Source organism: Loxodonta africana, chromosome 11 (genome assembly GCF_030014295.1).
Source record: "Loxodonta africana isolate mLoxAfr1 chromosome 11, mLoxAfr1.hap2, whole genome shotgun sequence".
NCBI classification, from domain to species: domain Eukaryota; kingdom Metazoa; phylum Chordata; class Mammalia; order Proboscidea; family Elephantidae; genus Loxodonta; species Loxodonta africana.
The window spans coordinates 106,044,688-106,072,531 of NC_087352.1; the positions used below are offsets into that span (position 1 = coordinate 106,044,688).

General features: G+C 41.6%; 1 protein-coding gene and 1 long non-coding RNA gene across 5 annotated transcripts in view; one reads left to right on the forward strand and one right to left on the reverse strand.

Moving 5' to 3' along the window:
- The first annotated feature begins 824 nt into the window (after positions 1–824).
- Positions 825–8,119, forward strand: LOC135232876 (uncharacterized). Of its 2 annotated transcripts, none has more exons than XR_010323502.1 (2): positions 825–1,334; positions 1,691–8,119. It is a non-coding gene; the product is annotated as an uncharacterized LOC135232876 (long non-coding RNA). The 2 variants fall into 2 exon arrangements; XR_010323503.1 differs by having other exon boundaries at positions 825–1,311.
- The window catches only part of AFG3L2 (AFG3 like matrix AAA peptidase subunit 2), a 52,037-nt gene continuing 25,708 nt past the window's right edge, over positions 1,516–27,844 (reverse strand). For all 3 annotated transcript variants that reach the window (XM_023544000.2, XM_003406389.3, XM_064294746.1), the window contains exons 9-17: positions 26,906–27,043; positions 22,600–22,753; positions 21,007–21,114; positions 20,786–20,911; positions 14,948–15,058; positions 12,117–12,232; positions 8,998–9,198; positions 6,902–7,096; positions 1,516–2,409 (exon numbers count right to left, since the gene is read on the reverse strand). In XM_023544000.2, coding sequence (XP_023399768.1) covers positions 2,167–2,409; positions 6,902–7,096; positions 8,998–9,198; positions 12,117–12,232; positions 14,948–15,058; positions 20,786–20,911; positions 21,007–21,114; positions 22,600–22,753; positions 26,906–27,043 — 1,392 coding nt within the window. In that variant the 3' untranslated portion in view covers positions 1,516–2,166. The remainder of the gene's footprint in view (positions 2,410–6,901; positions 7,097–8,997; positions 9,199–12,116; positions 12,233–14,947; positions 15,059–20,785; positions 20,912–21,006; positions 21,115–22,599; positions 22,754–26,905; positions 27,044–27,844) is intronic.

Here is a 27,844-nt window from a genome sequence, read left to right on the forward strand (position 1 = left end):
CGGCCTGGGCAAGACTGAGCCAGCAGCAGGACTGGATACCAGCGTGACAGCAGGTCCCCTTTGCAGAACTCAGCTGTTCTGTGAGGTTACAGTAAAAATAAAAATCAGCTCACCATCCATGTTCTAACTGGAAAACATGTGAATCTCGGTTTATCTTGGAGGAGAGGAAAAGATGAGTGTGGTGAGTGCCAGTGCTGGGCTCCACAGCCCTCACAGTGGGCGGGCAAAGGCCTTATCGCTCTCCCTGGAGCAGAGGAAAACCACCAAGCCTAAGCTGCTGTCTCAGACCATCTAAGCCGCCAGAGCTCGAGTGCAGCTTGGCTCAGTGCAGTGCAGGGGGACATGGGTCACCCTCAGCAAGTCTTGTATGCAGGGCTGTCACCTGTCTTACTGGTACAGCTCGCCTAGTCCACAGAGGGCCCGGCCAGGCCCACCAGAGTCCAGGCAGCACCTTTTCCTTGCAGAAGCGCAGGTGGGGAGAAAGAGCATCTCTTAATCTTACAGTGCTGTGGAGAAACCACCCTACATCCCCAACTCATGGCGACCCCATACACATGAACCAAAACACTGCCTGGTCCTGCACCAGCCCCATGACTGGCTGTGGACTGGACTGTTGTGCTCTATAGGGTTCTCACTAGCTGATTTTTGGAAGTAGATCCTTTCTTCTAGTCTGGAAGCTCCGCTGAAACCTGTTCAGCATCAGAGTAACATGCAAGCCTCCAATGAAGGACAGGTGGAGGACTGGCCGGGAACTAAACTGGGTCTCCTACGCGGAAGGCAAGAATTCTACCAACGAACCACCAATGCCTCATGACTAGGTAAATCTTAGTTTTAAAACAATTCTTCATTGAACTGCTTCCTAAACCTGTCCTACGAGGAAGCCAGGCAGTCATGGTACTTCTGTAGACTACTAGCAGAGGGTCCTTTTCTGCAACTATGCCAGTTACACCTCTTGTTGCTGCTGCCGTCAAGTCGGCTCTGCCTCATGGCGTCCTCACGTGTGCCTGGTCCTGCACTGTTTTCATGACCGTGGATTCCACAGCTCCCTTCTGGGAGCGGCAAGTGGGAGTTGATGGTTCCGACTACTTTACTGAGAAGCTGCAGGAAACCACTGCCGCAGGGCCTCAACACCTCAGCCTCACTCTTCCTTCCTGGACCCTGGGGGACAGTCTGGAACAGCCCCAACTTGCCATGATTACTCATCAACCCTAGACCCAGCCTGTGGGGAAAGCCTGCTCGTGACTGGTCAGTGAGGGTTAACCTGACACCGTCGCCCTGGATCCTTACACCCACCGACTCCCGGTGCATCGTGTACGTGTTATATCCAGAGTCTGGTATGTCAGTCCAGGACGCAAGAATCTAGACCCATTAACCCTCTTGTGGGAGCTGATGAGAAAAGGGTTCCCTCCAAAAAGCAGGAACACTTAATTCTTTGCCATGTATTTTCTCAGAAGTATCCTAAGCATAAACAATAACCCTTTGTGTGTTCAGGGGAAAAAAAAGACATCGTTTACATTTTATCTTGATGTAATGAAGCCATATTTATACAATACAATCCTATTTTTCAATATGTTACAGCTCTTTGTAGAAAACCATTCCATTAAAACAGCAACAAGTGATCAGGATTCAATCTTTAAAATATTAAATCAAATTAGAATATTCTTATCAGAATTTGAATTTAATTTCACAGCCCCGGGGTCCCCTGCATCTGCAGAGGGAAACTGAAGGGAGAAGGAATGAAGAGTGGCCATGGAGACAGAAAACTGAAACTGAAGGGAAAAGGAATGAAGAGTGGCCATGGAGAGAGAAGGAGCTCTCAGGTAGTCAAGACTTCACATGTTCACTTCCCAACATCTGCTCAGCAGCAGGCCTTCCTGTGGGTCCGAGAAAAACCAGCGCTCCAGGGCACTGGTCTCGAGTTGTCTGCCGCTGTACCGAGAGCCCAATGAGGCTGAGGGCAGCCTGTGTTTCCCTCAGTGCCTTCCGAAAGTCCCACTGCCATCCCCACGGCAACTCGGAGGTGGAGGATTAAATACCACTCTTCCCACCACTTCACCTGAGTCAGCTGATTTTTTAGTTGGTTAAAAATCAACATAGCAGTGTTCTCCTTCTTCTGAGAAAGCCAAAGTTGAAATAATGTGCAAACTGAAACCCTAACACAGACAATTAGAAGGGCATGTCTCCTTTGATCTGGTTGGCCACTTGCTCATCCATGGGCTCCTCTTTCTTCTTCTCACGCTCTCTGTTCCAATCCTTCAGGCCCTCTGGGAGTGAGGTGTCCTCGTCCAAGCTGCCAGTTCCTTCCACAAATTCCTCGTAAGTAGATTTTTCCACAAAAGGTCTGGGGCCCAAAAGTTCAACCATATCATTCTTATCTAATACTTCTTTTTCTAGCAATAGAAGAGCAACCTGAAATATGAACAATTTTCATTAAATATAGTTACTCAGTAAATGTCTACTCAGAGGTAACAGTATTTTCCTTTATAGCCCACCCCATTCCAAGTAAGGATTTAAGATCACTCAAGAAGATGTCTCATACATTAGGTTACACCATTTTAAAGAAAGATGCATAAAACACCGTAAACAAAAATGTACACCAACAAAGGACTGGTACATCCACACAGTGAACAGCTATGAACTGTAATAAAGAATGTGGAGGCTCTCTTTGTTCTATATATATACCAAAGATACAGACTTAAATGAAAAAAGCAAGATCTACAATGTGTATAGTGTGCTACATTTTATTTTAAAAGGAGGAAAGAATGTTATCTGTGTTTATCTATACCTAAGGAAATTCTGGAAGGATGTAGTAAATCAAGCTCGCTGATGCTGAGTCAATTCCAAGTCATAGCGACCCTACAGGAAAGAGCAGAATTGCCCCATAGGGTTTCCAAGGAGTGGCTGGTGGACTCGATCGAGCTGCCGACCTTTTGGTTAGCAGCAGAACTCTTAGGAAGGATGTGTAAGAAATAAACGTGGTTATGGGAGGCAGGCTGGGGAAAGGATAGAAACGGAGTGAACAGAAAAAAAAAAAAAAAAAGCTGAAAAAGAATAAAGACAAACAAGGGCAGAGATACAAAAGGAAGGTTAATACCAAAATACGTTCTCTTGAAGTTCTATTCATTTGTTACAGAAGAACTATGTATTTTAGCAGGCCACAGCAAAGGGGACACCTGACCAGTTATGTCTGTGGAGGCAAGCTATGGTGTCAGGAGAGCAGGTAAGGGTGTTCACGTTAGGTCACCTGACTGCTGTAAAGAAACTAAGCAGTTTAAATTATGAATTATCTCATAAATGGATTTAGTTCCAAAGACAGTGGAAGAAATAATGTTAGAAATTCAACACATCTGTAGTTTACATTAAGAGCTATGTTTTTAAAGACATAAAATACAGGCAGTCCTCAGGTTTCGAACGTCGGACTATGGACAACCCGCACTTGCCCTTTCATGTTATGTGCATTTGCTCTCACTGTGAAACTACCTACTCCAAAGAGATTCTTCACCCCAATCACCTGCAGCTCTTGTATCACTGCAAAGGCTTCGAGCCTCTTCCTGCACTAAAGTAAAGCTGGGTAAGAACCGTATACACCTGTTCCACTTACCTACAAATTCGACTTAAAGACAGTTAAGAACGGATCTCATTCATAACCTGGGGACTGCCTATAACTCAACTTTTCTTCTTTTCAATTTTTAAAAACTATTATCGAGTATTTCCAGTATGCACAAAAGCAGAAAGGATAACCAATCCCCATGTACCCATTATCAACAAGTATCAACTTAGAGCCATTTTTATTTTATCTACTCCTTGGATTATTTTGAAGAAGATCTCAGATGTCATACCATTTATTCATATACGTTTTTGTACATTTCTAAGAGGTAAGGATTCTTCAAAAAACAATGAGAATACTAAAATGCTCTAGTTTTTTAAATACATTGTTTACAGACATAAGATCTGGAGTAACAAAATGTTTTTAATTCCTTCTTAGACATCTTTAATTCTCAATTTGCCTAACCATATATATGTATTTACGTGCACACATACACACTTACACAGTTGTAGATAACTACTAAAAAAAGAGAGGTAACTTTTTAAATATAATTTTCTCTGATGGACCAGAAAGTTCACAATTCTTCAGTGTTTCAAGAACCTCACTATGTTAAAGCAATTACCTTTCAACAGGTATTTCGTTGCCAAATGTTGTCATCACATGCATTATAAATATGGAAGGAGCACGATAACTGGGTTATATTCCCTGGATACATGTGAGCATCTATTACACGCAAGGAGAATCCCTACTTTGAGAAATTTCACACACACTCTTTGCTCTCACAGAGCTGGTCATCCAGAGTGAGTGCTCTGCTGCTGTCTCTCACAGCTTCTTTGTCTTCAACAAATGGCTATACGGGACCATAAACAGATCTTTGCCTAGGCCTGGACCTCCTATCCATATTCCATTTGCAAATGCCCACTGCTCACCCCCTCCTGGGTATCCCACTGAGCCCTGCCTACCTCTCCTGCCCTCCGCCAGCCCACGTCTGCCATCGTCCAAGTCTTGGGGTCATCCTGAGGTCTTTTTTCTCTTCTATTTAATCAGTAAGTCTTGTTTTTTAGATCCGCCTCTGCCTTTTTATTTCCACTGCCGCCACGGGTATCATCTCAGGAATGTCTGAGCTGGCCTGTTTGTCCAGTGTTTTCCACGCTAACAGAATGGCACACTGCTGCCACACACATCTGTTTGCACAATGAACGTTTCATCATTTCTACTCACAATTCCTTAAGGACTCCCAATTAACACAAGGGGGCCAGATTAGATAATTTTTAAGGTCAATTCTATTTCTAATCCCTGGTGGCATAGTGGTTAAGAGCTACGGCTGCTAACCAAAAGGTCAGCAGTTCAAATCTACCAGGTGCTCCTTGAAAACCCTATGGGGCAGAATGGGTATGGGTCTATTTCTAATACTGTGTTTTCTGCTTAGCTTTTGAGGCTCTTCATAATCCAGGCCAACCACCCTTCACTGTCAGCTCCAGGCAGGCACCCCGGTCCTGCCGTCTCCACTATACACACGTGTCTGCTCTCAGGCCTCCACACCGCAGGCTCCTTTCCTTTACATGTTCTACCCTGATCAATTTCAAGGTAAAATTTAAGCCCTATCTTATCCGTCCTTACAGAGCCTTCTCTGACCACTTGCAGCGTGATGGGCTGCTTTTGTGTGGCCTTTCCTGCCGTGGTCTTGAAACTTCCACCCAAGTGATTGGGTGGGACTGTGTACATAAGGTAATTGTGGGCCACCAAAGGTATTGGTCAGTTTTGCCATCCCACAGGCTTAAAATGAGCCATCCCAGAGGCGGCAAAGAGAGGATCCTACCACCACCGGGGAGCCAAGAGTGAAGCATGTCCTTTGGACCTTGTGCTGAGACACTTTTGAAACCAGGCAACCAAAAGAGAGAGCCAGAGCTTTAAGATGGAAGACGGCGAGAAGTGGTAGCAGAGAAATGGCAGCAGGAGAGACCAGCAGCAGGAAATAGCACGGTGGGCTTCCTGAGTGCCTTCGGGTAGGAGGCTTGCTGGCAGAATAGGGTGCCTCGGGACCCTTAGTGGGGCTAGGTTTGCCAATCCACAGAGCCAGAGCTGAATGCCTCTGGGCCACAGCTTACTGGTGGAGTGGGGTCCCTCTGGGCACTTACTGGCAGACCTAAAAGAGCTTTGTAACACTTGCTGAAGTGGGGCAGCAGCCGAGGGTCAGAGAGAGGCCTGCCTGCAACACGGCTGAGAACAGGCTATCCTGATGGAGGAACTGCATCCTGAGTGTTCCTGAACCTGAATTGTAACTTGTAACTTCCCCAATAAACCCTATAATCCTAAGTATCATCTGTGAGTTGTGTGTGGCCATTGCAACGAACTATCAAACACAACAGAGCACTAAGAGTGCCGTAGGAGACACAGTGATATCAGAATTGGTAAAGACGGCAGAGAGAGGAGGCATGTCTGGATTCCGCCTCACAGGAATCAGCCTTGGGCTGTTGATCCTGATTCTCTTTTCCCCTGGTGAAGTCAGAGGAGGTCAGACGTCGCCTCCATACCGTTTTTACACCACTCTGGCTCCTGCTGCATTCCTCAGTGTGTTTCAGTGGACCAGCTCTCTTGCCAGTTAGACAGTGAGTTTTGAGAAGACGCCAGGGCAGGCTCACGGCAGCTTGTCTGAAGACTTGCTGATTGAATAATGTATCTTAGAATATGCTTTTACTTGAGTCTATCCTTTATAAGTGGCTTTTCCAATTGTGTTTTTCTCATTAGAGTGTGGAATGTCCAAAGAACAAAAACTCCACTTTTGCTGTGTAAATCCTGAGGAGCTGGTTCACTGGCTGCAAGAACTCCAGTCGGTTCAGCGAGAACCCTCCCTTCTCATAGGTGCTATCAGTGAGACGCAATAACGAAAACCAGCAGGCACGTTTATCCACGTTGGAGCATACTCAAGCCAAATTTTACTCCCTAGTTACCTCATTTGTGGCTAATTCTATTCTGCCTCTTCATCTTTCACTACCATTTATTCTGGAGGTGAAAAACAACAGTAAGCTCCAATCAATCAGCTGAACTCCCTATTACAGCTCTGGTGGAACACTCGGTGGGGAACAGTGCTTTTCTCACTGCTGTTTATGCTGCGGCTGTTAAGAGACTTCACCCCTACTCGCGGCTGACGCCATGCCACCAAGGCTGGGGCTGTGTCCGCTTGTGCTCACCATGCACTTCGCTGAGACAAGAGCTGGCACTGAAACTCCAGTATCACTGAGTCCAAGAGCTGGCCAGAGGGGAAGCTCTGATAAACCAACCAAAATATCCAGTCATCACTTTACTCTTTTCCTGCAACACCTGGTAGAGAATTAGTCATATGACCACACCTACCTTCTCCACGTCAGCTTTCTTTTCCGTGAGAAGCGCTACTGTTCTTTTGTAAGCATCATTAATAAGTATTCGTACTTCATCATCTATCAGTCTTGCGGTGGCTTCACTGTAAGGTTTCTCCAACACCATGTCCCCCTGACGGGCGAGGTCAAAGGAAATTTGTCCCACTTTTTCATTCATGCCAAACTGAACAATCTGAAAAAGAATATATGGTTAGTGGTGGGCATCCATTTTTCTTGACTGGTCAGTATATTTTTATAAAATGGCAGTAAGTCTTTAAAATGACATCAAATTCACATACTTCACTACTACTACTCTTTAACCTGGAAATATCTACATGGTGGCCTTGAGTCAGCTACACAGACAAGGGTAGTCTGTGTAGACGGTGGCAGCAATGGCATAGTGTTTTAAACTCAACTAGGAAAGCAAAACCAGAAAACCACAGACATCTACAACAACATTAGGTGACAAACGAGTGGGGACAAGTCACCAACAGCTATAAGGCCTGCATGATGTTACTATTTGTACAACGGGAAGGAAAGGAGAAGCAAGACTTGACAGACCTGAGAAGAAAAGAAGCCCGAAACAGCCAACCGTTCTTTCTAGGAAGTGTGGCACGCCCGTGTAAGGCCAACTGGAGCTAGAAGGGCTCTGCATCCTGCAGACCACTGAGTCTATAGGGTGAAGCTCATGGGAAGGTCTGAGGAGACTGGACCCTGGGAACTCTTAAAAACTAACCAGACAAAGCTCCCTTCTAGACAAAGCCTCACATTAGAAGAAACTGCTGGAAGTAAAATCTGAATTGACTAGACGAGGGAAGATCCAGACAAAAGTGGGGAAGAGGAGCAGAAAGAAGACTGAGCAGGAAGCTGTGCTGAACACTTCACGTAAACAGAAAAAGGAACTCTGAAGCCATGAAATTAGAAAAGCTGTCCTAACCACTCCTTCCTCCTCACGTCAAATGAGCAACAGATAATTAGTAGTTGCTAGGAACTGGGGGAGGAGGGAACAGGTGTCACTGCGGAAGCGGCACTGAGTGTGCTGGGAGTGACGGGAAACTTCGGGAAGTGGACTGTGGTGATGGCTGTATAACACAGTGAAGGTCACGTCCCTGAGCTCTACACTTAAAAAGTGGTTAAAATGGCAAACTTTTTATTATATATGTTTTGCCACAATAAAATTAAAAAAAAAAATGCAACAGAAAAATCCCTTATAAAGTCATTATGAGAAAAAAGGAAGAAAAAGCAGGAGGGAAAGGCAAGTCCATAAAACTGAGGAAAACTGTAACCTACTATTTCAAGAAAGACTAAAAGAAATTAGGAAAACAACAGAAAACATGAAAGAACGTAAGTCATAATTAGAAGTTAGATGGATGCTAGAACTCAAGAAGAATTAGATATAAAAGAAAAACTATTTTAGAAATGAAGATTCAACTAGCAAGAACACAACAGCAAATAATCCCAACAAACAATGCCTTAAGAGAAACAGAAGGTAAAATGCGATACGACTTGATAGTTTCTTTTTAAAATACAAAGCTTTAAAAAGGATTTGAGAAAGTGACAGATACAGAAAATAGGCAAAGAAGAGCTATGTCATTTGTATCAAGTTCAAAGACAGTAAATCTATATCGTTTGGGGATGTATTATTTATGGCATAGTGGTAAAACTTAAAGAAAACAAGGAAATCATAACAGAGGCAGAACAGTGGTTACTTACAGCAGGAAGGGAGGGGTGTGTGGTAAGGGAAAGGCACTTTCAGAGATTCCAATGTACTGCCAACGTTCTATTGAGATTACACAGGTTTATAATTACATATTAACTACATATATGCTTTATGTACTTTTTTTTTTTTTTAAAGCAATTAACTCCCCAATGCTTTGTATACTCTTAGGAAATAAACTTTCAACACTGTACTACAAAAATAAGGCTTATTTTCATAAGTTCTGACTGCAGTAAAATTTATTTCTTTTACAAAATAATCTGCCTAGAACGCCTAAACCAGTCAAACACAATACTATTGTTTCAGGGCTATTTCAAGAATGTCAATTTCTCACGCAATCTTGAAAAGGAGGAAGAAACACTGCTTCACACACTTACTTGGGCATATGCACTCTGGGTTACTTTTCTCAAGTCATCTTGAGCACCAGTTGTAATTCTTCCAAAGAAGATTTCCTCTGACACTCGGCCGCCTAAGGTCATGCACATCCTATCCAAGAGCTGCTCTTTGGTGTACAGGTATTGTTCTTTCGGTAAATACTGAGCATAACCTAATCCTTTGCCGCGTGGGATGATGGATACCTAGTAATAGAAAACACACAAACGAAGACCGCACCACCAAGTGTAGATCTGATTACAATGTTTTCATGTACATAGAAAAACTCACTGAACCAGCTTTTCAGTAGACTGAGCTTGCCACAGTGGCTGGCAACCCACCGGCCTTGGCTAGAAGACATCTGTATTTGCTCTTAAGACAACATAACCTTGGAGTTCTATAAAATATTTCCTGTCTTTTTGTAAAACTCAACTGAAATTATTCAGTGGTGGCCACAGGACCACTGGTGAGCCACGCCTGTCCCAGGTGGGAGCCCGTGTTGGCCGATCGCAAGCTGTGCAGACAGGTTTACACTTGGTCTCAGACACAGCCACGCCTTTCTTAGTGAGGGAAGGAAAAAGCAGGCCAAGGTGCCAGGGCAGCTTTTACCTGCCTTCATTTTTTTTTCTATTCCTCTTTTAGTAGCTGAGTAAATTCCTTTAAAAAAGAAAAAAAAAAAAATCAACTTTGAAAAATGACTTACATATAATAAAATGTACCCATTTTAAATATACAGTTTGATGAGTTTTGACAAACGTAAGCCCCTGCCACAATAAAGACACAAAACACTTGTGTTATTCCCCCAAAGTTCCCTCAGGCCCCTTGGTTGTCAATCGTTCCCTAACCTTCAACCACAGGCAACTGCTAAGCGATCCCTATAGATGAGTTTGGAATTTGTAGAACTGCCCACAAATAAAATCACACAGTATGTACTTTTTTGTGTCTGGTTTCTGTCACTGTTTTTGAGATTCATTTATACTGTTGTGTGTATTAACAGTCCGTTCATTTTTATTGCATTATATGCATTAAAATATAAATTATATATATAAATATATTAAATATATATATATATATATAAATATGCATTAAAATATAGCATTCCCTTATATGAACAAATTTCCAAAAGTTCTTCATCCGTTTCATTATTGATGGGCATGAGGATTGGTTTCAGTTCTTTGCTTTTATGAACAAAGCAGTAAAAGTCTTTGTGTGGATATGTTTTCATTTCTCTAGGAGTGAGACCGCTTGGTGGTACAGAAATGTTAATCTTCGAAAGAATCGGCCAAAATGTTTTCCAATATAGTTGTACCATTTTACATTCCCATCAGCAACGTACAAATTCCAGCTGTTGGACATCCTGACCAACACGTCTTTTAAATGTTAACTTGTATGGTGGCACCTCATTATGGTTTTAATCTGCATTTCCCTGGTGACTGAGGGGGCTGAGTATTTTCATGTGCATGTACCTTCTTGTGTGAAGTATCTGTTCACATCTTGTTTTCTTCTGAGTTTTAAGAATACTTTACATATTTTAGATACAAGTCCTTTGTCATATATCTGCACTGCAGGTATTTCTCAGTGTGCTGCTTGCCTTTTCATTTCCTTGACAATGTGTTTCAAAGAGCAAAAAGTTATTAATTTTGATGAGATTTCATTTATCAACTTTTTCTTGTATGGTTCATGCTTTTTGTGTCCGAAGAAATTTTCACCTACTGAAGGTCACAAAGATTTTTTTCCAGAAGTTATATAGTTTTAGCTCTTATATTTCAAGTTAATTTTTTGTAGATGGTGTGAGGGAAAGGTCAATGTTCACCTTTTTTTTTAAAAAACAGGCGTTTTAGAGCAGTTTTAGGCTTACAGAAAAACTGTGCAGAAAGTAGAGTTCTCATATACTTCCTCTGTTCACTTATTAAAATATGAATATTCAGTTGTTCCAGAACTATCTGTTGATAAGGCAATCCTTTCCCTTGAATTACTATTAAATTACTCTGCTGAAGATCAATGAAACAAATATGTGTGTAGGTTTATTTCTGGACTCTGTTTTGTTCCAATGATCTTTATTGCTTACCTGAAATCAATAGTGTAATCCCTTTGACTTAAATATTTTTGCTATTCTAGTTCATCTGTATTTCCATATAAATTTTAGATTCAGCTTGTCAATTTCCACCAAAAAAAAAAAACCCTGCTGTAATTAAGATAAAAATTTCCCTAAAACAAAAATCAACTGGGGAGAGCTGACATCGTAATATTCCATGAACAAGGCTGGTACACCTCTATTTTTATTTAGGTCTTCTTTAATTCATTGCATAGTTCCTACATATTTTCTGTTAAAGCTTTCTCTAAGTGTTTTGTTTTTGGATGTTATTGTAAATTAAACTGAACTTTTAAAATTTCACTTACTAACTGTTCATTGCTAATATACAGAAATACAACTGATCTTTGTATACTGGCCTTGAATCCTGCAACACTGTTAAATTTATTTACTAGTTTTTGTGGCTTTTTTGGAGATTCCCTAGGATGTTTTTCGTGCAACTTGAACACCACCTCCTCTCTGGTTCCCTTGCTTTAGGGGACCCCCCCCCAACTTTCGGCTGTCCTGTGGCATCTTAAGTCAGTAAGACTTCTGCTCTCCGTTGCCCACGCTACACCGGCTTGAGGAATGCACTCAGTTGAAGATCAGAAAGCTGGGAAGCGTCACCAGATGCAGCTCTGCCTCTCAGGGTTGAGGCCCCTCTGGTCTCAACTGGGCCACCTGCAGTTTGGCCATCACTGAGTGATTTGGGCAGTTTAACTCAAATTTGGGCCTCTCCTGTAGTCTTCTTGCTTCCAGGATTTTCCCACTAAATTTCCAGTATTCTTCAAATCCTGAACTCTCTCCTCTGCCATCTCTAGATAATAAAGCCAGTGTTTTCCACTACCGTAGCCGAGGAGGTCAGGAAAAACCTTCACACAAGAAAGCCACTGCATTTTCTGCTTTTCAGGAGTAAGTGGTCTACCAGTTAAACTGCCAAATTCCCTTAAATTTAAACATCATATATTTATCCTTTGTGGGAATCCAATTTTCTTCTCAAGCACTGTTCGTATGCTCAGCTGGCTCTCTTATGTTTAACACACATGGCTTTACCTTCAAAAGTGGGTCTGCGTGCTCCAGGTACCAGCCTGCAACCGCATGGCCCGCTTCATGGTATGCCACGGTCTTTTTCTCCTCTGGCTGCAGAACCTGGGTTTTCTTCTCTAAACCTAACAAAAAATAACAAAACACCAAGACCACTGTTTCAGTGACATAAAAGGATAGTAATATAATACTAACACAGTATAAAATACAAATACTGGAATCCATTTAGAGACTTAGCTGCCTATGACAATTCAAAACTTCCCAAACGAGGTCAGAATAAAAAAAAAAGGTCAACTTCAGAATACACCCAACTACAGGCACAAACACACTCATCATCCCACCCCAGGCCTGCTGCTTGCCTAATTCTCCTGCTCTTTTGAACCACACATGCTGTTCTGGGAAATAAACAGAAATGCAAAATAAAATCCAGCACTTAACTCAATTTAAAAAATATAAAACTCATAGAAAAAAAAGAATCCTGAAAAGGTCACTGCTGCTCAGTCTGAATATACAGAATTATCAGGTAATGGGCAAAAAAGATGCTTGCCACAGGAGACTGACTGTTCTGTGTTCCTGATGGGAGGCTGGCGGTAGTAGAGAAGGCAGTGAGCTAGTTAAAGATCTGGAAATACCCAGGAGCTTAAGGGGCAGCCAGGGAAGCAGCATGGTGGACCTAAGAAGGCCACTTCGCAGAGACGCGGTATCTGGGAAAGCTCCTGTGAGGGGCTGCATATCTACCTGCACAACTGAAGGATCTCTCATCTAAGCAAGAGTCTTCTCTGGCCTGGACAAAGACATACTCTGAGCCTAGTTTTGTACTTGTGACTGACTTTTACATAGTTCATCAAAGTACAAATCATCACGCTCATGACAAAAGCAGTTTTGTTGTGTTTAAGGTAACTCATCTGAGAGAATTTCACAACTCAGAACATATTAAGGAGTCTAGAAGATTAAAAGAAAAAAAGCTGTGTTCCCCATGATACAAATCCAAGTCAAGTACATGACACAGGCTACAACGGTAGGAAGTTACAGGGATATGGGCCAACAAATCCTGTTTTCCACAGATAAGCCTTTCTTACCTGAAAAAACAAAGAATTCCCCCCTAGAATTACAGGAATTTTTTTTTCTCAGTATGCTATCTTACTACAAAACAATTGCTTGTGGATTCCAGTCTACAGTGGCTGAACAGTGATAGGTAAACTTCTGTCTACCTCAAACCACAGGCTACTTGGTATTCTCTGCTCACTTTCATATTCTCACTTTTGCACTAAGCACTGAAAGATCCCCTTGGCATAAAAAGGTGCAAATACACAACGTTCACCTGTCTCTGAAGTCACTGTTAATTCCAGGAACAACTCTATCATCTTAGATCTTTTTCAATTTCAAACTTCTAGATTAAATGGCCTATTAATTTATTCATTCAAGAATTATTTACTTGTTTAGCACCTAATCCACGCTAAGCATACTGGTACACTGGCCGCTCCCCTCCCTGGAGTCTCATAAATCTGCTTTTGTACTCTATACTCAACAGTCTCACTACCAAACCCAAAGGTCATTATCCCACATCACCTGACCTTGCCAATAACCTCCTTCAGGAACTTGCCTTTGTGTCCTGAATCCCCCAACCTTCTCAGCGCCACTTCCTTATCCACCGATGCACCTTTAGTGCAGAACCGCAGAAGCCCTGGTGACTCTGCGACTCACTTTCCTGTTACCACACGTGGTCCCCCCACCCCCCGCCACGACTGGGGTTCCTAAGCATCCTCACCAACCAGCAACCTTGAGGACTACAGAGCCTGTCCTCCATGGAGTGCCGCAAGGCAGCTCCAGTGGACACTGCCTATCTCAAATTCGCCCTCATTTTCTGCCAAACCAGCTGCCTCCGGAGCACCCGCTCTTCCTTCAGGCTTTTTGTCTGCCTGTTTTCGGAGGTACTGCCCACGCTAGGCCCTGTTATCTCACATAATGACTCCAAGGTCCCTGCCCCCAGATGATTCCCTCTCCTCAAACCCAGATTCTCTTCCCTAAAATAGCACTGATTACCTTATTCAGTGGCTCAGGAAAAAACCCTTGGTAGCTCTATACTGGCTACAGTACAAAATTTATAGAGCCTTTAAAGCTTAGCATTCAAGGCTTTCCAAAATTTAAACAACTTTTTCCAACTGTGCCTTGCCTGCCCATAGGAACCTGTCAACTATTTGCTTTACACTGCTACCTTCAGCCTCTTACACTGCTACCTTCAGCCTCTTCTGCACACACCACTTGACGCCACATCCCATTTTCCTGTTAGCCTTGTTTCAATTCCACCTCTTTTGCAAAGCTCTGCCTGGCCACTGCAATCCAGGGCTCTTCCTCCTCTGAACTCCCAAAGACCTGAATTGCCATTCTCTTCTCTTGAGTATTAAATTAGCAGCTCTTTAGAGAGCAAGGAAAGCACACAGCGTGCATTCCCCACTGCTGGCAGAGAGTAAGCTCTTGTCGGGTAAACTTGTATGTCCATCACCAATATCTACACAGAGCACATTTAACTCATGAAGTATTCAGAAGTAGAAAGATGGTGAACTTTTTCTAATCCCGGATACCTGCTGCCCGAGAGTGAAGCTGAGTGTGAGCCACTGCTTCAAGCCCCATGTGTGTCTGTCAGAACTGTCCCGACATAACTTATTTCTACTCAACTTGGGGAGGGCAGATGGCTCGCTCGAGGCCCCAGGCAGGGACAGCGGGCCCCTGCACAGCTGGATATACTACTCTTTGCTTCTACATCTTGCCAAAACACAGAAATCCTCTCCTGGAGTTCATTTCATCAGCCCTTTGACTTGAGTTACATTCAGCTGCCTTACCACCAATCACTCGTTCAATTGCTTGTTCAAAGTGTTTCTGATCTATGGAGTCTGAAAGGTGCCTGGCCGCAATCAAAGCAGCTTCGTTACAGACGTTAGCGACATCAGCTCCTGCAAGAGAAACAGCAGACGAGCTCACAGACCAAGATCCACTCAAACGGATGACTCGCATTACAGATGACCAAGCCAAGAGTCACCTCTCAACCAGGCACAGGTTAGGTAATGGTTTTCTGTAAATATAATTCAATTTGATTCCTAACCTTACGCTGTCCTAGCATGCAGCAATAACCTGGTACAATCCTGGCCCTCGGAACTCAAATATCAAAATGAGTAATAAATAGGTAATTACAACAGGCTATTGTATTTCTATATGAACAATGCACACTTTATACAGTTCCCCCCAACCATGTTGTTTTCATAAGCATTGTATGTGTGCGTGCATTACTTGTGAAAAAACAGGTATTTACTTAATAGTCAATATAGCTCACATAAAAACAAACTAAAAGTACTTAAAAAGGCCTGTTAATTAACACCATCTCAGTTTGGAAAATGGTTTATGTGGATATCAGACAACATGCTGACGTATAATGGAAAACAAACATTAAATAGTCTCGTACATTTGGTTAGACTGAACTTAAACTTGTGAAGCTTGCTGAGTGGCTTCTAGAGCCATAGGTCTCTTTAAATTAACTTTTCAGATTAAAAATATGGTACCACAAATAGACTACCATACAATGTATGTGCTCAATGAACAAATATTAAAACATTATAAATTCCAAGGTTTAAAGATAAGTAAAAAGTCAGGACCCCTGGTAAATTGAAGATGATCATCCTTTTCTGACCATATGCTTGTATATAAACTTCTTACTCTTTTCAAATGTTCCTTTTTATTTCATTTTTATTTTAGAAGGAGGGAGATAGAGAATGAGGAAGAATCACATTTTACATTAAAAAACACTTGGAAGAAGTGTACAAAAAGATGCTCAATATCACTAGTCAGTAGAGAAATGCAAATCAAAACCAAATGAGATATCACTTTACACCCACTAAGATGGCTGTAATAAAAACACAGACAATAGCAACTGTTGGTGAGGACATGAAGAAACTGGAATTCTCCCACGCTGCTGGCGGGACGTAAAACGCTGCAGCCCCTTGGGGAAACAGTAGGCAGTTTCTCAAAGTGTTAAATACCGAGTTACCATGTGACCCAGCAATTCCACTCCTAGGCATCTTAACTAAGAGAAATGAAAGCATACGTCCACATAAAAACCTAGACACGTATGTCGAGACCAGCATTATTCTTTTTTTTTTTTAAATCATTTTTATTGTGCTTTAAGTAAAAGATTATAAATCAAGTCAGTCTCTCACACAAAAGCCCATATACACCTTGCTACACACTCCAATTACTCTCCCCCTAATGAGACAGCCCATTCTCTCCCTCCACTCTCTCTTTTCGCATCCATTTCACCAGCTTCTAATCCCCTCCACCCTCTCATCTCCCCTCCAGGCAGGAGATGCCAACATAGTCTCAAGTGTCCACCTGATCCAAGAAGCTCACTCCTCACCAGCATCCCTCTCCAACCCATTGTCCAGTCCAATCCATGTCTGAAGAGCTGGCTTCAGGAATGGTTCCTGTCCTGGGCCAACAGAAGGTCTAGGGGCCATGACCACCAGGGTCCTTCTAGTCTCAGTCAGACCATTAAGTCTGGTCTTAGGAGAATTTGGGGTCTGCATCCCACTGCTCTCCTGCTCCCTCAGGGGTTCCTGTCCTGTCCCCTGTCATGGCAGTCATCGGTTGTAGCCGGGCATCATCTAGTCTTCTGGTCTCAGGATGATGTAGTCGCTGCTTCATGTGGCCCCTTCTGTCTCTTGGGCTCATAATTGCCTCGTGTCTTTGGTGTTCTTCATTCTCCTTGGATCCAGGTGGGTTGAGACCAATTGATGCATCTTAGATGGCTGCCTGCTGGCGTTTAAGATCCCAGGTGCCACTCTTCAAAGTGGGATGCAGAATGTTTTCTTAATAGATTTTATTATGCCAATTGACTTAGCTGTCCCCTGAAACCATGGTCCCCAGACCCCTGCCCCTGCTATGCTGGCCTCCGAAGCATTCAGTTTATTCAGGAAACTTCTTTGCTTTTGGTTTAGTCCAATTGCGCTGACCTCCCCTGTATTATGTACTGTCTTTCCCTTCACCTAAAATAGTTCTTATCTACTATCTAATTAGTGGATGTCCCTCTCCTACCCTCCCCCTCCCTCCCCCCCTCGTAGCCACAAAAGAATGTTTTCTTCTCAGTTTAAACTATTTCTCAAGTTCTTGTAATAGTGGTCTTATACAATATTTGTCCGTTTGCAACTGACTAATTTCACTCAGCATAATGCCTCCCAGGTTCCTCTATGTTATGAAATGTTTCACAGACTCCTCATTGTTCTTTATGGATGCGTAGTATTCCATTGTGTGAATATACAATAATTTATTTAGCCATTCATCCATCGATGGGCACCCTGGTTACTTCCACCTTTCTGCTATTTTAAACAGTGCTACAATAAACATGGGTGTGCATATCTCTGTTCCTGTAAAGGCTCTTATTTCTCTAGGATATATTCCAAGGAGTGGGACTGCTGGATCGTATGGTGCTTCTATTTCTGGCTTTTTAAGGAAGCGCCAAATTGATTTCCAAAGTGGTTGTACCATTTTACTTTCCCACCAGCGGTGTATAAGTATTCCAATCTCTCCACAACCTCTCCAACATTTATTATCTTGTGTTTTTTGGATTAATGCCAGCCTTTTTGGAGTGAGATGAAATCTCATTGTAGTTTTGATCTGCATTTCTCTAATGGCTAATGATCATGAACATTTCCTCATACATCTGTTAGCTACCTGAATGTCTTCTTTAGTGTCTATTCATAACTTTGGCCCATTTTTTAATTGGGTTATTTGTCTTTTTGCAGTTGAGTTTTTGCAGTATCACGTAGATTTTAGAGATCAGGCACTGATCAGAAATGTCATAGCTAAAAACTTTTTCCCAGTCTGTAGGTAGTCTTTTTACTCTTTTGGTGAAGTCTTTGGATGAGCGTAAGTGTTTGATTTTTAGGAGCTCCCAGTTATCTAGTTTTTCTTCTACATTCTTTAAAATGCTTTGTATACTGTTTATGCCACGTATTAGGGCTCCTAACGTTGTCCCTGTTTTTTCTTCCATGATCTTTATCATTTTAGATTTTATATTTAGGTCTTTGATCCATTTTGAGTTAAGTTTTTGTGCATGGAGTGAGGTATGCGTCTTGTTTCATTTTTTTGCAGATGGATATACAGTTATGCCAGCATCATTTGTTAAAAAGACTGTCTTTTCCCCATTTAACTGTTTTGGGGCCTTTGTCAAATATCAACTGCTCATATGTGGATGGAGTTTTGTCTGGATTCTCAATTCTGTTCCACTGGTCCATGTATCTGCTGTTGTACCAGTACCAGGCTGTTTTGACTACTGTGGTGGTAAAGTAAGGCCTCCCACTTTGTTCTTTTTTTTCAGTAATGCCTTTTTTATCTGGGGCCTCTTTCCCTTCCATATGAAGTTGGTGATTCATTTCTCCATCTCATTGAAGAAGAGCCTTGGGATTTGGATTGGAATTGGATTAAAAGTATAGAGCGCTTTTGGTAGAATAGACATTTTTATAATGTTAAGTCTTCCTATCCACAAGCAAGGTATGTTCTTCCACTTATGTAAGTCTCTTTGGGTTTCTTGCAGAAGCGTACTGCAGTTTTCTTTGTATAAGTCTTTTACATCTCTGGTAAGATTTATTCCTAAGTATTTTATCTTCTTGGGGGCTACTGTAAATGGCATTGATTTGGTCATTTCCTCTTTGATGTTCTTTTCATTGGTGTAGAGGAATCCAACTGATTTTTTGTATGTTTATCTTGTATCCCGATACTCTGCCGAACTCTTCTATTAGTTTCAGTAGTTTTCTGGAGGATTCCTTAGGGTTTTCTGTGTATAGGATCATGTCATCTGCAAATAGAGATACTTTTACTTTTTCCTTGCCAATCTGGATGCTCTTTATTTCTTTACCTAGCCTAACTGCTCTGGCTAGGACCTCCAGCACAATGTTGAATAAGAGTGGTGATAAAGGGTATCCTTGTCTGGCTCCTGATCTCAGTGGGAATGTTTTCAGGCTCTCTCCATTTAGGGTGATGTTGGCTGTTGGCTTTGTATAAATGCTGTTTATTATGTTGAGAAATTTTACTTCTATTCCTATTTTGCTGAGAGTTTTTATCATGAATGAGTATTGAACTCTGTCAAACGCCTTTTCTGCACCAATTGATAAAATCATGCGATTCTTGTCTTTTGTTTCACTTACTTGGTAGACTACATTACTTGTTTTTCTAATGTTGAACCATCCCTGCATACCTGGTATGAATCCCACTTGATCATGGTGAATTATTTTTTTGATATGTTGCTGCATTCTATTGGCTAGAATTTTGTTGAGGATTTTTGTATCTACATTCATGAGGGATATAGGTCTCAAATTTTCTTTTCTTGTGGTATCTTTACCTGGTTTTGTTATCAGGGATATGGTGGCTTTATGGAACGAGTTTAGTAGTGTTCCATCCTTGTCTATGCTCTGAAATACCTTTAGTAGTAGTGGTGTTAACTCTTCTCTGAAAGTTTGGTAGAACTCTGCAGTGAAGCCGTCCGGACCAGCACTGTTTTTTGTTGGGAGTTTTTTGATTACCTTTTCAATCTCCTTTTGTTATGGGTCTATTTAGTTGTTCTCCCTCTGTTTGTGTTAGTTTAGGTAGGTAGTGTGTTTCTAGGAATTCATCCATTTCTTGTAGGTTTTCAAATTTGTTCAAGTATAGTTTTTCATAGTAATCTGATATGATTCTTTTAATTCCAGTTGGGTCTGTTGTAATATCGCCTATCTCATTTCTTATTCGGGTTATTTGCCTCCTCTCCTGTTTTTCTTTTGTCAGTTTGCCCAGTGGTTTATCAATTTTGCTGATTTTTTCAAAGAACCAGCTTTTGGTTTTGTTAATTCTTTCAATTGTTTTTCTGTTTTCTATTTCATTTAGTTCAGCTCTAATTTTTATTATTTGTTTTCTTCTGGTGCCTGTGGGTTTCTTTTGTTGGAGAGCAGCATTATTCTTATGAGCCAAAAAGCAGACAGAATCTAAATGTTCATCAGCTGATGAATGGATAAACAAAACGTGGTGTACCCAATGGAACAACACTTGTTAATGAAATGGAATGATGTTCTGATACATTCTACAACAGGAGTGAACCTTGGAAACATTATGCTCTGTGAAATGAGCCAGGCACAAAAGACCACATGTTGTACAATTCCATTTACAGGAAAGGTCCAGAAGAGACAACTCCACAGAGACAAGAAATCTATTGGTACTTGCAAAGAGAATGTAGGAAGGAGGAATGGCTGCTAACGAGCACAGGGCTTCTTCTCCGGTGATAAGAATGTTCAAATTATATCATAGTGATGGCTGCACGTTTCTTGTAAATATGCTAAAAAACCATTGAACTGTACATTTTAATTCCTGAAATATTTATGGATAAATATACAGTGTCAGGAATTTGTTAAAAAATAATGCAGAGGCAGAGGGAAGGAAGTGGGGGTACAAACAAAACAAGGTTGGACACGAATTAAACGAAGTGTACACAGGGCTTCGTTACATCATTTCCTCAACTTTGTAGATGTTCAAAATTTCTAATAAAAAATTAAAAATACATACTTAGGAAGCCCAAGGTGAGAAGTAAGAAACGGGACGAGTACCTCAGAACTGTCACTGACTTTAACACACCGAAAGCAGTACAGCAGCTTATTTCCACTCACCTGAAAACCCTGGAGTTAAGGCTGCAAGTTTTCTTGCTAGTTTCTCCTTTTCCAGGGCACTGTCCAGTTTCAGTGGTCTGAGGTGAACTTTGAAAATAGAGGCTCTTCCTTTTATATCTGGTGGTCCTTTAGAATTATTTTTAAGGGAAAAAAAAAATCACAATGAAACAATTACATCCATCCCCATGAGAACCAGACTGACGCCAATGACCACATCTCACCGATAAAGATCTGTCTGTCAAAGCGCCCCGGCCTCAGCAGAGCAGGGTCCAGGATGTCTGGCCTGTTGGTGCCAGCCAAAATGACTACATTTGTCGTTGTGTTAAATCCTGAAAAGATAGTAACAAAGATGCAACCATTGGTTAAGGACACAAGGTAGAAACCATAGTGTGCCCATTGAGGATTTATGAGAGTCACTGTTTAGGAGGCACTGAACTTCTGCGAAGGGTGAGGAAGAAATTTACAAACGGACAGTGGTGATGGTCGTACAACACAATGAACGTACCTGACGTCACTGACTTACACGTACAAAATGCAGGAACAGGAAATGTTTTGGTATATACAGTCGACCAAGATTCAAAAAAAGAATTTACGTTCACTACAAACACATTAAGGAGCCCTGGTGGTGCAATCGTTAAGCACTCAGCTGCTAACCAAAAGGCTGGTGGTCTTAACCCCCCGTCAGTGCTCCACAGAAGAAAAGACCTGGCAATACGCTCCCATAAACATTATAGGCTAGGAAACCCTATGGGGCAGTTCCACTCTGTCCTATAGGGTTGCTGTGAGTCAGAATCAACTCAATAACACACAAAACAAAAACGAATACATTACTATATTAAAAATGTCTTCCTATTTATTATCCAGTGATTTTTAAGTCACAAACTTGATTTTTCCTACCAGGCATCTTAATTTTAAGAATCAATTTTCTAAAAGCAAATAACCAAAGATTTTAATTTATTCAACTAGAAACTTAGAAGATGTTGACTATCAAAAAGTTTTAAAATCAGTAATATTCAATTTGCAAATGCTGTATCTAAACGAAACTCCCTGGACCAGAGGACAACCTAGCACATATTTGGAGGAACGCATCAACCTGCATCGAGGTCATCTCTTTTCCAGATTCAAGAGGCACAGTTTTATTAGCCATTTTTCAAATGTCAACCCCACACTCAGGACGCCCTCCACTGGAAATGCTCGTCTGCTGACTTCCTTCAAATGCGGGCTCCAACTGCAATAGGCGGCTCCAAGTGTGGACTGACCTTCACAGCACACAGGTGGCTTCTCACTCTGGGGGCTACCCCTGGCTTAGCAATCAAGCAGCCCAACACTCCTGAACACAGAGCCAGGCATCCCCATGTACTGTGTGCGACAAGGAGGATGTGGCTCAGCCAAAGAACTGACTTTACTAAGTCACAGAAAAAACCTGACTAAAATGGGAAGATTGCTACTTTCTTTCTAAATCTGCCAAATTTACACTTGATCACACATGGATTTTCCTGTTCCTGTTGCTTCAAAATCATAAATGATTTTGAGAATGAGACTAAGTTTCTCTTATGAATCATCTCACCAATTTTTCTCTTATTCACCACTAGGTACAAATCCCATCTTAACAGCAATACTAGTTAAGTTACGGCAGGCTGCCAGGCAAGAACATTCTGCTATCATCTGTGCTGGTAGAGTGGAGCCTTAACGAGGGCTGCCTCCTTTAGGGAATGCTTTTTTTGTACTTGCCATCAGCATAAGGACTGCCATTTTAGAGACATAGAAAACAATTAGAAAATGTCATTTAAAATGCAAAAGACTTTAATATTCACCATCCATTTCCACAAGCAGCTGGTTGAGTGTGTTCTCCTGCTCACTCTGGCTTCCAAAGTTGCCTCTTCCTCGCTTCCTTCCCACGGCGTCTATTTCATCAATGAAAAGAATACAGGGGGCATTCTTCCGAGCCAGGGCAAACAAGTCTCGGACCTTAGCAAAAGTATAAACAGCGGAGTCACGCTCAACTAGTCAGCATCATTCATTCTCCTGATAGGCAACAAGCTGTCAGGTTTCCTGTCCCAGATGGGACACTGTTCACCACATACTGAATAGAGCCAGGAAAGAGCGTAGGCATGAGTGCAGAGCAGCAAATGATTAGTAACATGGTGGGTAACTGAAGATGAGCAAAAGTTATTTCTATAATCCCACAAACTACTATATATGTAATGAACACTATCAGCTATTTTTTATAACATCAAAAAATTAATACTGTGTATTTTACAAAAAGACAACATAATACAGCTGTAGACTTACATTGAATTTAAAAGTTCAATACTTAATACCTACTCTGGGGTTCACATTTTATGCCTAAGCAGTTATTAACAAGCAGAGACTCACTAATAGATTTATAGAATACTTACACATAAAACCAACTCTCCCAGAGGGTCACCCGGTTCTACAGAAGGCTCATCACCCACCACAGAAAGGCAACGGTCTCCTTGCTCACACCCCCTGCTCAGACCCCGCTGCAACCCGTAGCGGGTACAGAGGCCTTTGCATTCACACACTCACCTCCTAAGCCCGTCCCACTCAGGACTGACGCGGGTGGACTTAAAGAGCATCCATTCTAACACCTCTTCATCGGCTAAGAGTCCAGGGTCTCAGCTTCCTCACCTGGCCCCTTCTGGAGATTCGAAGCGAGCTCAGAAGGCCTCACAGCCCCTTTTCACCTCAGTCACCAGAAGTTAAGTCTCCCTCGTCACCCCTGCAGCCGGCCTTTCTGGATTTGCATTCCTACACTGCTCTGAACACAGCCCTACTATAACTCACGACCCTCCCTGCCTCCACTGCTGTACTGTACTCCACGTGGGTGATCAACAGGCTCCCTGTGCCCTCAAGCTCTTCTCAGAGTATTCCTTCACCTTCTTGCTGGAAATGACACTTGGCTGCCCCTCTAACCCTCTCCAGTAGAAGGAGTTCTAATCCATTTCGTCCAGACCAGCTGGGGTGGGGCCTTTATTACACTCCATTACTGTCTGCTGCCGGGAAATAAACAGCCTGCTCTTGAGGCCCACTGCTCTCCATGAGGTTGTCACCAGATGACTCTCTTCAGAAGTAGAGCACCAGGACCTTCTTCCTAAGAGCAAGGACACCACCTTGAAGACTAAGGCACCCTTGGCCCAAGCCATGGTGTTTTCAGTCCCTTCATAAGCAATAAGGAAGAGTGAAAAAGAACGGATGCCTTTGAATTGTAGTGTTGGCAAAGAATATTGAATATACCATGGACTTCCAGAAGAATGAACAAATCTGTCTTGGAAGAAGTACAGCCAGAATGCTCTTTAGAAGCAAGGATGGTAAACTACGTCTCACATACTTTGGACATGTTATCAAGGATCAGTCTCTGGAGTACAACATGCTTGGTAAAGTAGAGGGTCAGCGAAAAAGAGAAAGACCCTCCATGAGATGGGCTGACACAGTGGCCCCAACAATGGGCTCAGGCACAGCAATGATTGTGAGGATGGCACAGCACTGAGCAATGCTTTGTTCTGTTGTATGTACATAGTGTCACAATGAATTGGGACTCGACCGCACCTAACAACAGTCTAAGACTCAGCCACTGGGAGGCACTCTCTCCCTCCTTGGTGTAGTTGTTTGTGGGCCTGGCTCCTTGGTGCAGCCTATTCGCAGAGTGTTGGTTCTTCCTCTCCATCCTTCACTTCCCATTTTCTTAGTGATTTCCACATCTATGGGGCTCTTGGTCTCTCAGTTCCTTGACCCACCTCTTCCACAATCTTTTGCTCTACTCTGGTATGGCTACCACCGGCAAGGTCCCCTCCAAACAACCAGCCTCAGGCACTCCCCTGACTATCATCCCTCAGACTCAAGCATCTCATTCTAACAGTTCTTCAGTTCTTCCCCTACTTCTCAGCTCTCCATTCCATTAGTCCCACTGCTTTCTCACCATCCCTAGTCCTATCCTGTCTTCAGCTCCCTCCTTGGCCCACCATTATAAACACTCAACTCCCCCATGTTCCCTTTTTTTCAGAAGACTTATTTGCCTGGCAAAACCCATATGCATTCACCTAATATATTTCATCTAATCAAAGATGCCGTCAATTGTAAGACCCATCATTACCATACTTGCCAGAAAGAAAAAATACTGTCAATTTATGACACAATGCTTTCTTATTGACCGTAACTTGCATCCTGATGTTTGGAAAAGTAACTGTGATAGCACTTTGCATTTCAATGGCACTTTTTAAAAAAGGCAACATTTTAGATACGGGTAAAACACACAAAGAGTAAAAAAAACTTGAGCATTTATTTAAAAATTAATCCACACTCATACTTCCTGAATTCAAAACTTACAAACCAACAGTAATCAAGACACTATGATACAGGCATAAGGCCAGACACACAGATGAATGGAAAAGAACTGAGAACCCAGAAAAAAACCCATGTATCTATCTATGGTCAATTGATTTTGTACAAGGGTGTCAGGACCATTCAACGGGGAAAAAATAGTCTCTTCAACAGATGATGTTCGGACAGCTGGATAGCCACATGCCAAGAATGAATGTGCACAGTCAACAATTACCTTAAAAAAGATGAGAATGTAAGGGTGGAGGGAAACGAGATTAATGGAAACCGAACAACAAGAATGAAAATAAGGAGCATGTTCATGCATTGTGAAGAATGTAACCAATGTCACTGAATAATTTGTGTACAAATTGTGGAATGGGAACCTAAACCGCTGTGTAAACCTTCACCGAAAACACGGTATTAAGAAAAAGTTGTAACGTTACCTCACATCACATACAAAAATTAACTTATAATGAATCACAGATCTAGATGTAAAAGACAAAACTCCTAGAAAAAAACATAGGGGTAAGTCTTCAGAACCTCAGATTTGGCCAAGAGTCTTAGATATGACACCAAAAGCATAAGAGCAAAAGGACAAAGAAATTGGACTTCATCACAATTAAAAACTTTGTGCTTCACTATCAAGAAAGCTGGAAAAATGTTTGCAAATCATATATCTGATAAGGGAATCATATCTAAAATACATAAAAAACTCTTACAACTCAACAAAAAGACGAATAACCCAGTTAAAAATGGTCAAAGGAGCTGAACAGACATTTGTCCAAAGAAGATTTACACATGGGTGACAGGCACGTGCTCAACATTAGTCATCAAGGAAATGCAAACCAAAGCCACGATGAGGTGCCACTGCGCACCCACTAGGATGGCTATAACCAAAAAGACAAATAAGTGCTGATGTGGGCATCGAGAAAGAACCCTCATACACTGCTGGAGGGAATGTAAAATGCAGCTGCTGTAGAAAAGAGTTTAGCAGTTCCTCAAAAAGTTAAACACAGAACTACCATATGACCCCACCATTCCACTTACACACATACCCAAGAAAAATGAAAACATCTGTCTGTGTGAAAACTCGTGCAAGAGTGTCCACAGAAGCATTCGTTATTCACCACAGTCAAAAGATGGAAAAAACTCAAATGTCATCAACAGATGAATAGACTAATAAAATGTGGTATATTCATACAACGGAATGTTATTTGGTAATAAATGGAATGAAGGACTGATACATGCTATAACATGAAAACATTGTGCTAAGTGAAAGAAGCCTGGCATAAAACCATGTATTCTATGATCCAATTTATATAAGACGCCCAGAACGGACAAACTTATACAAAAAGAGAGTTTATCAGTGGTTGCCTAGGACTGGTGTAATAAGGTAGTGGCTGCTAGTGGATACAGGATTTCTTTTAGAGTGATGAAAATGTTCTAAAATTGACTGTGGTGATGCCAATCTGTGAACATACTAAAAACCACTGAATTGTATACTTTAAATGGATGAATTGTATTATATGTGAATTATATCTTAACAAAGCTGTTACCAAAAAAAAAAAAAAAAAACCCACAAACTAAAGCCACTTCTTGAAATACATGAATTAAAACTATATTGTATAAAAGTTTACAGTGCTCGTAGGGATGGGGGAAGGTGGGTAGAAATCACCAGCCTGATGTTGGCTTGGCTCTGAAAGAGCTCAAGGCAGCGAGCGGCTGGTGAGACAGGGCCTTGGAGGGCAATTGTACCATCAGATTAGACAGCAGACTTACTCTAGCTGGACCCACACCAACAAACAGCTCCAAAAACTCAGATCCACTAACTGTGATGAAAGGGACATTGGCTTCTCCGGCTGTCGCTTTAGCTAGCAGCGTTTTCCCAGTGCCTGGAGGACCAGTGAGAATGGCACCCTTCAAATATACAAAAGACAAATTATATTTAATGAGAATTTCAGAAGAGTGAACCTCATATCCACAAATAATTTCAAGGTATAAACCTGTCTATAAATCTTACTGATATACGCTAGATATTGCTTAAACATTTGACCTACAGTAGAACATTTTTATATTATTAGTAAGAAGAATACAAAAGAATTATTAGAAATCATTTTGTTTTAAAAGATTAGGTAAGAATGTGTAATCTTAAATACCTCTTATTTTATAAGATTTTTAGTGCTGCTTCTTCGATAATCAGTTTAATAGTACATGAAGGGTGACTTAAGATAGGAATGTATCAGTAAACCAGCTGAGGTTTGCTTAAATAATTCAAGGAGACACAAACACACTCTTAATCTACATAATTCTTTGACATTCTTCAAGTAAAATTGGTTTTTGAACTCGATAAACCCCATCTCCCACCTCTATTTTCACACACAGCTGAACAATCTTTAGCAAGAACAAACATGTGACTTAAAACCTAACTCTATGAGTTTTGCTTTTGTATTTATTTTCCATTAAGTGACTAGCTATAAGCAGTGTCCTCTCTTTTTGATAAAGAGATACACTACCATAAATACTGGGTATGAGGAGGTGGCTAACATGGTCACAAAATTTTTTTCCAGACTTCATAATAAAACTCTTAAGATTTTTTGTGTGCTTACTTTCTTCCCTTTAAAATTTTCACAAATGAAGTAAGAATCTAATGAACAATGATGAGCTTAGTTAAGAAGAAAAAATGTAAGTGTTCGATTCAACAATATATAATTATTTAAG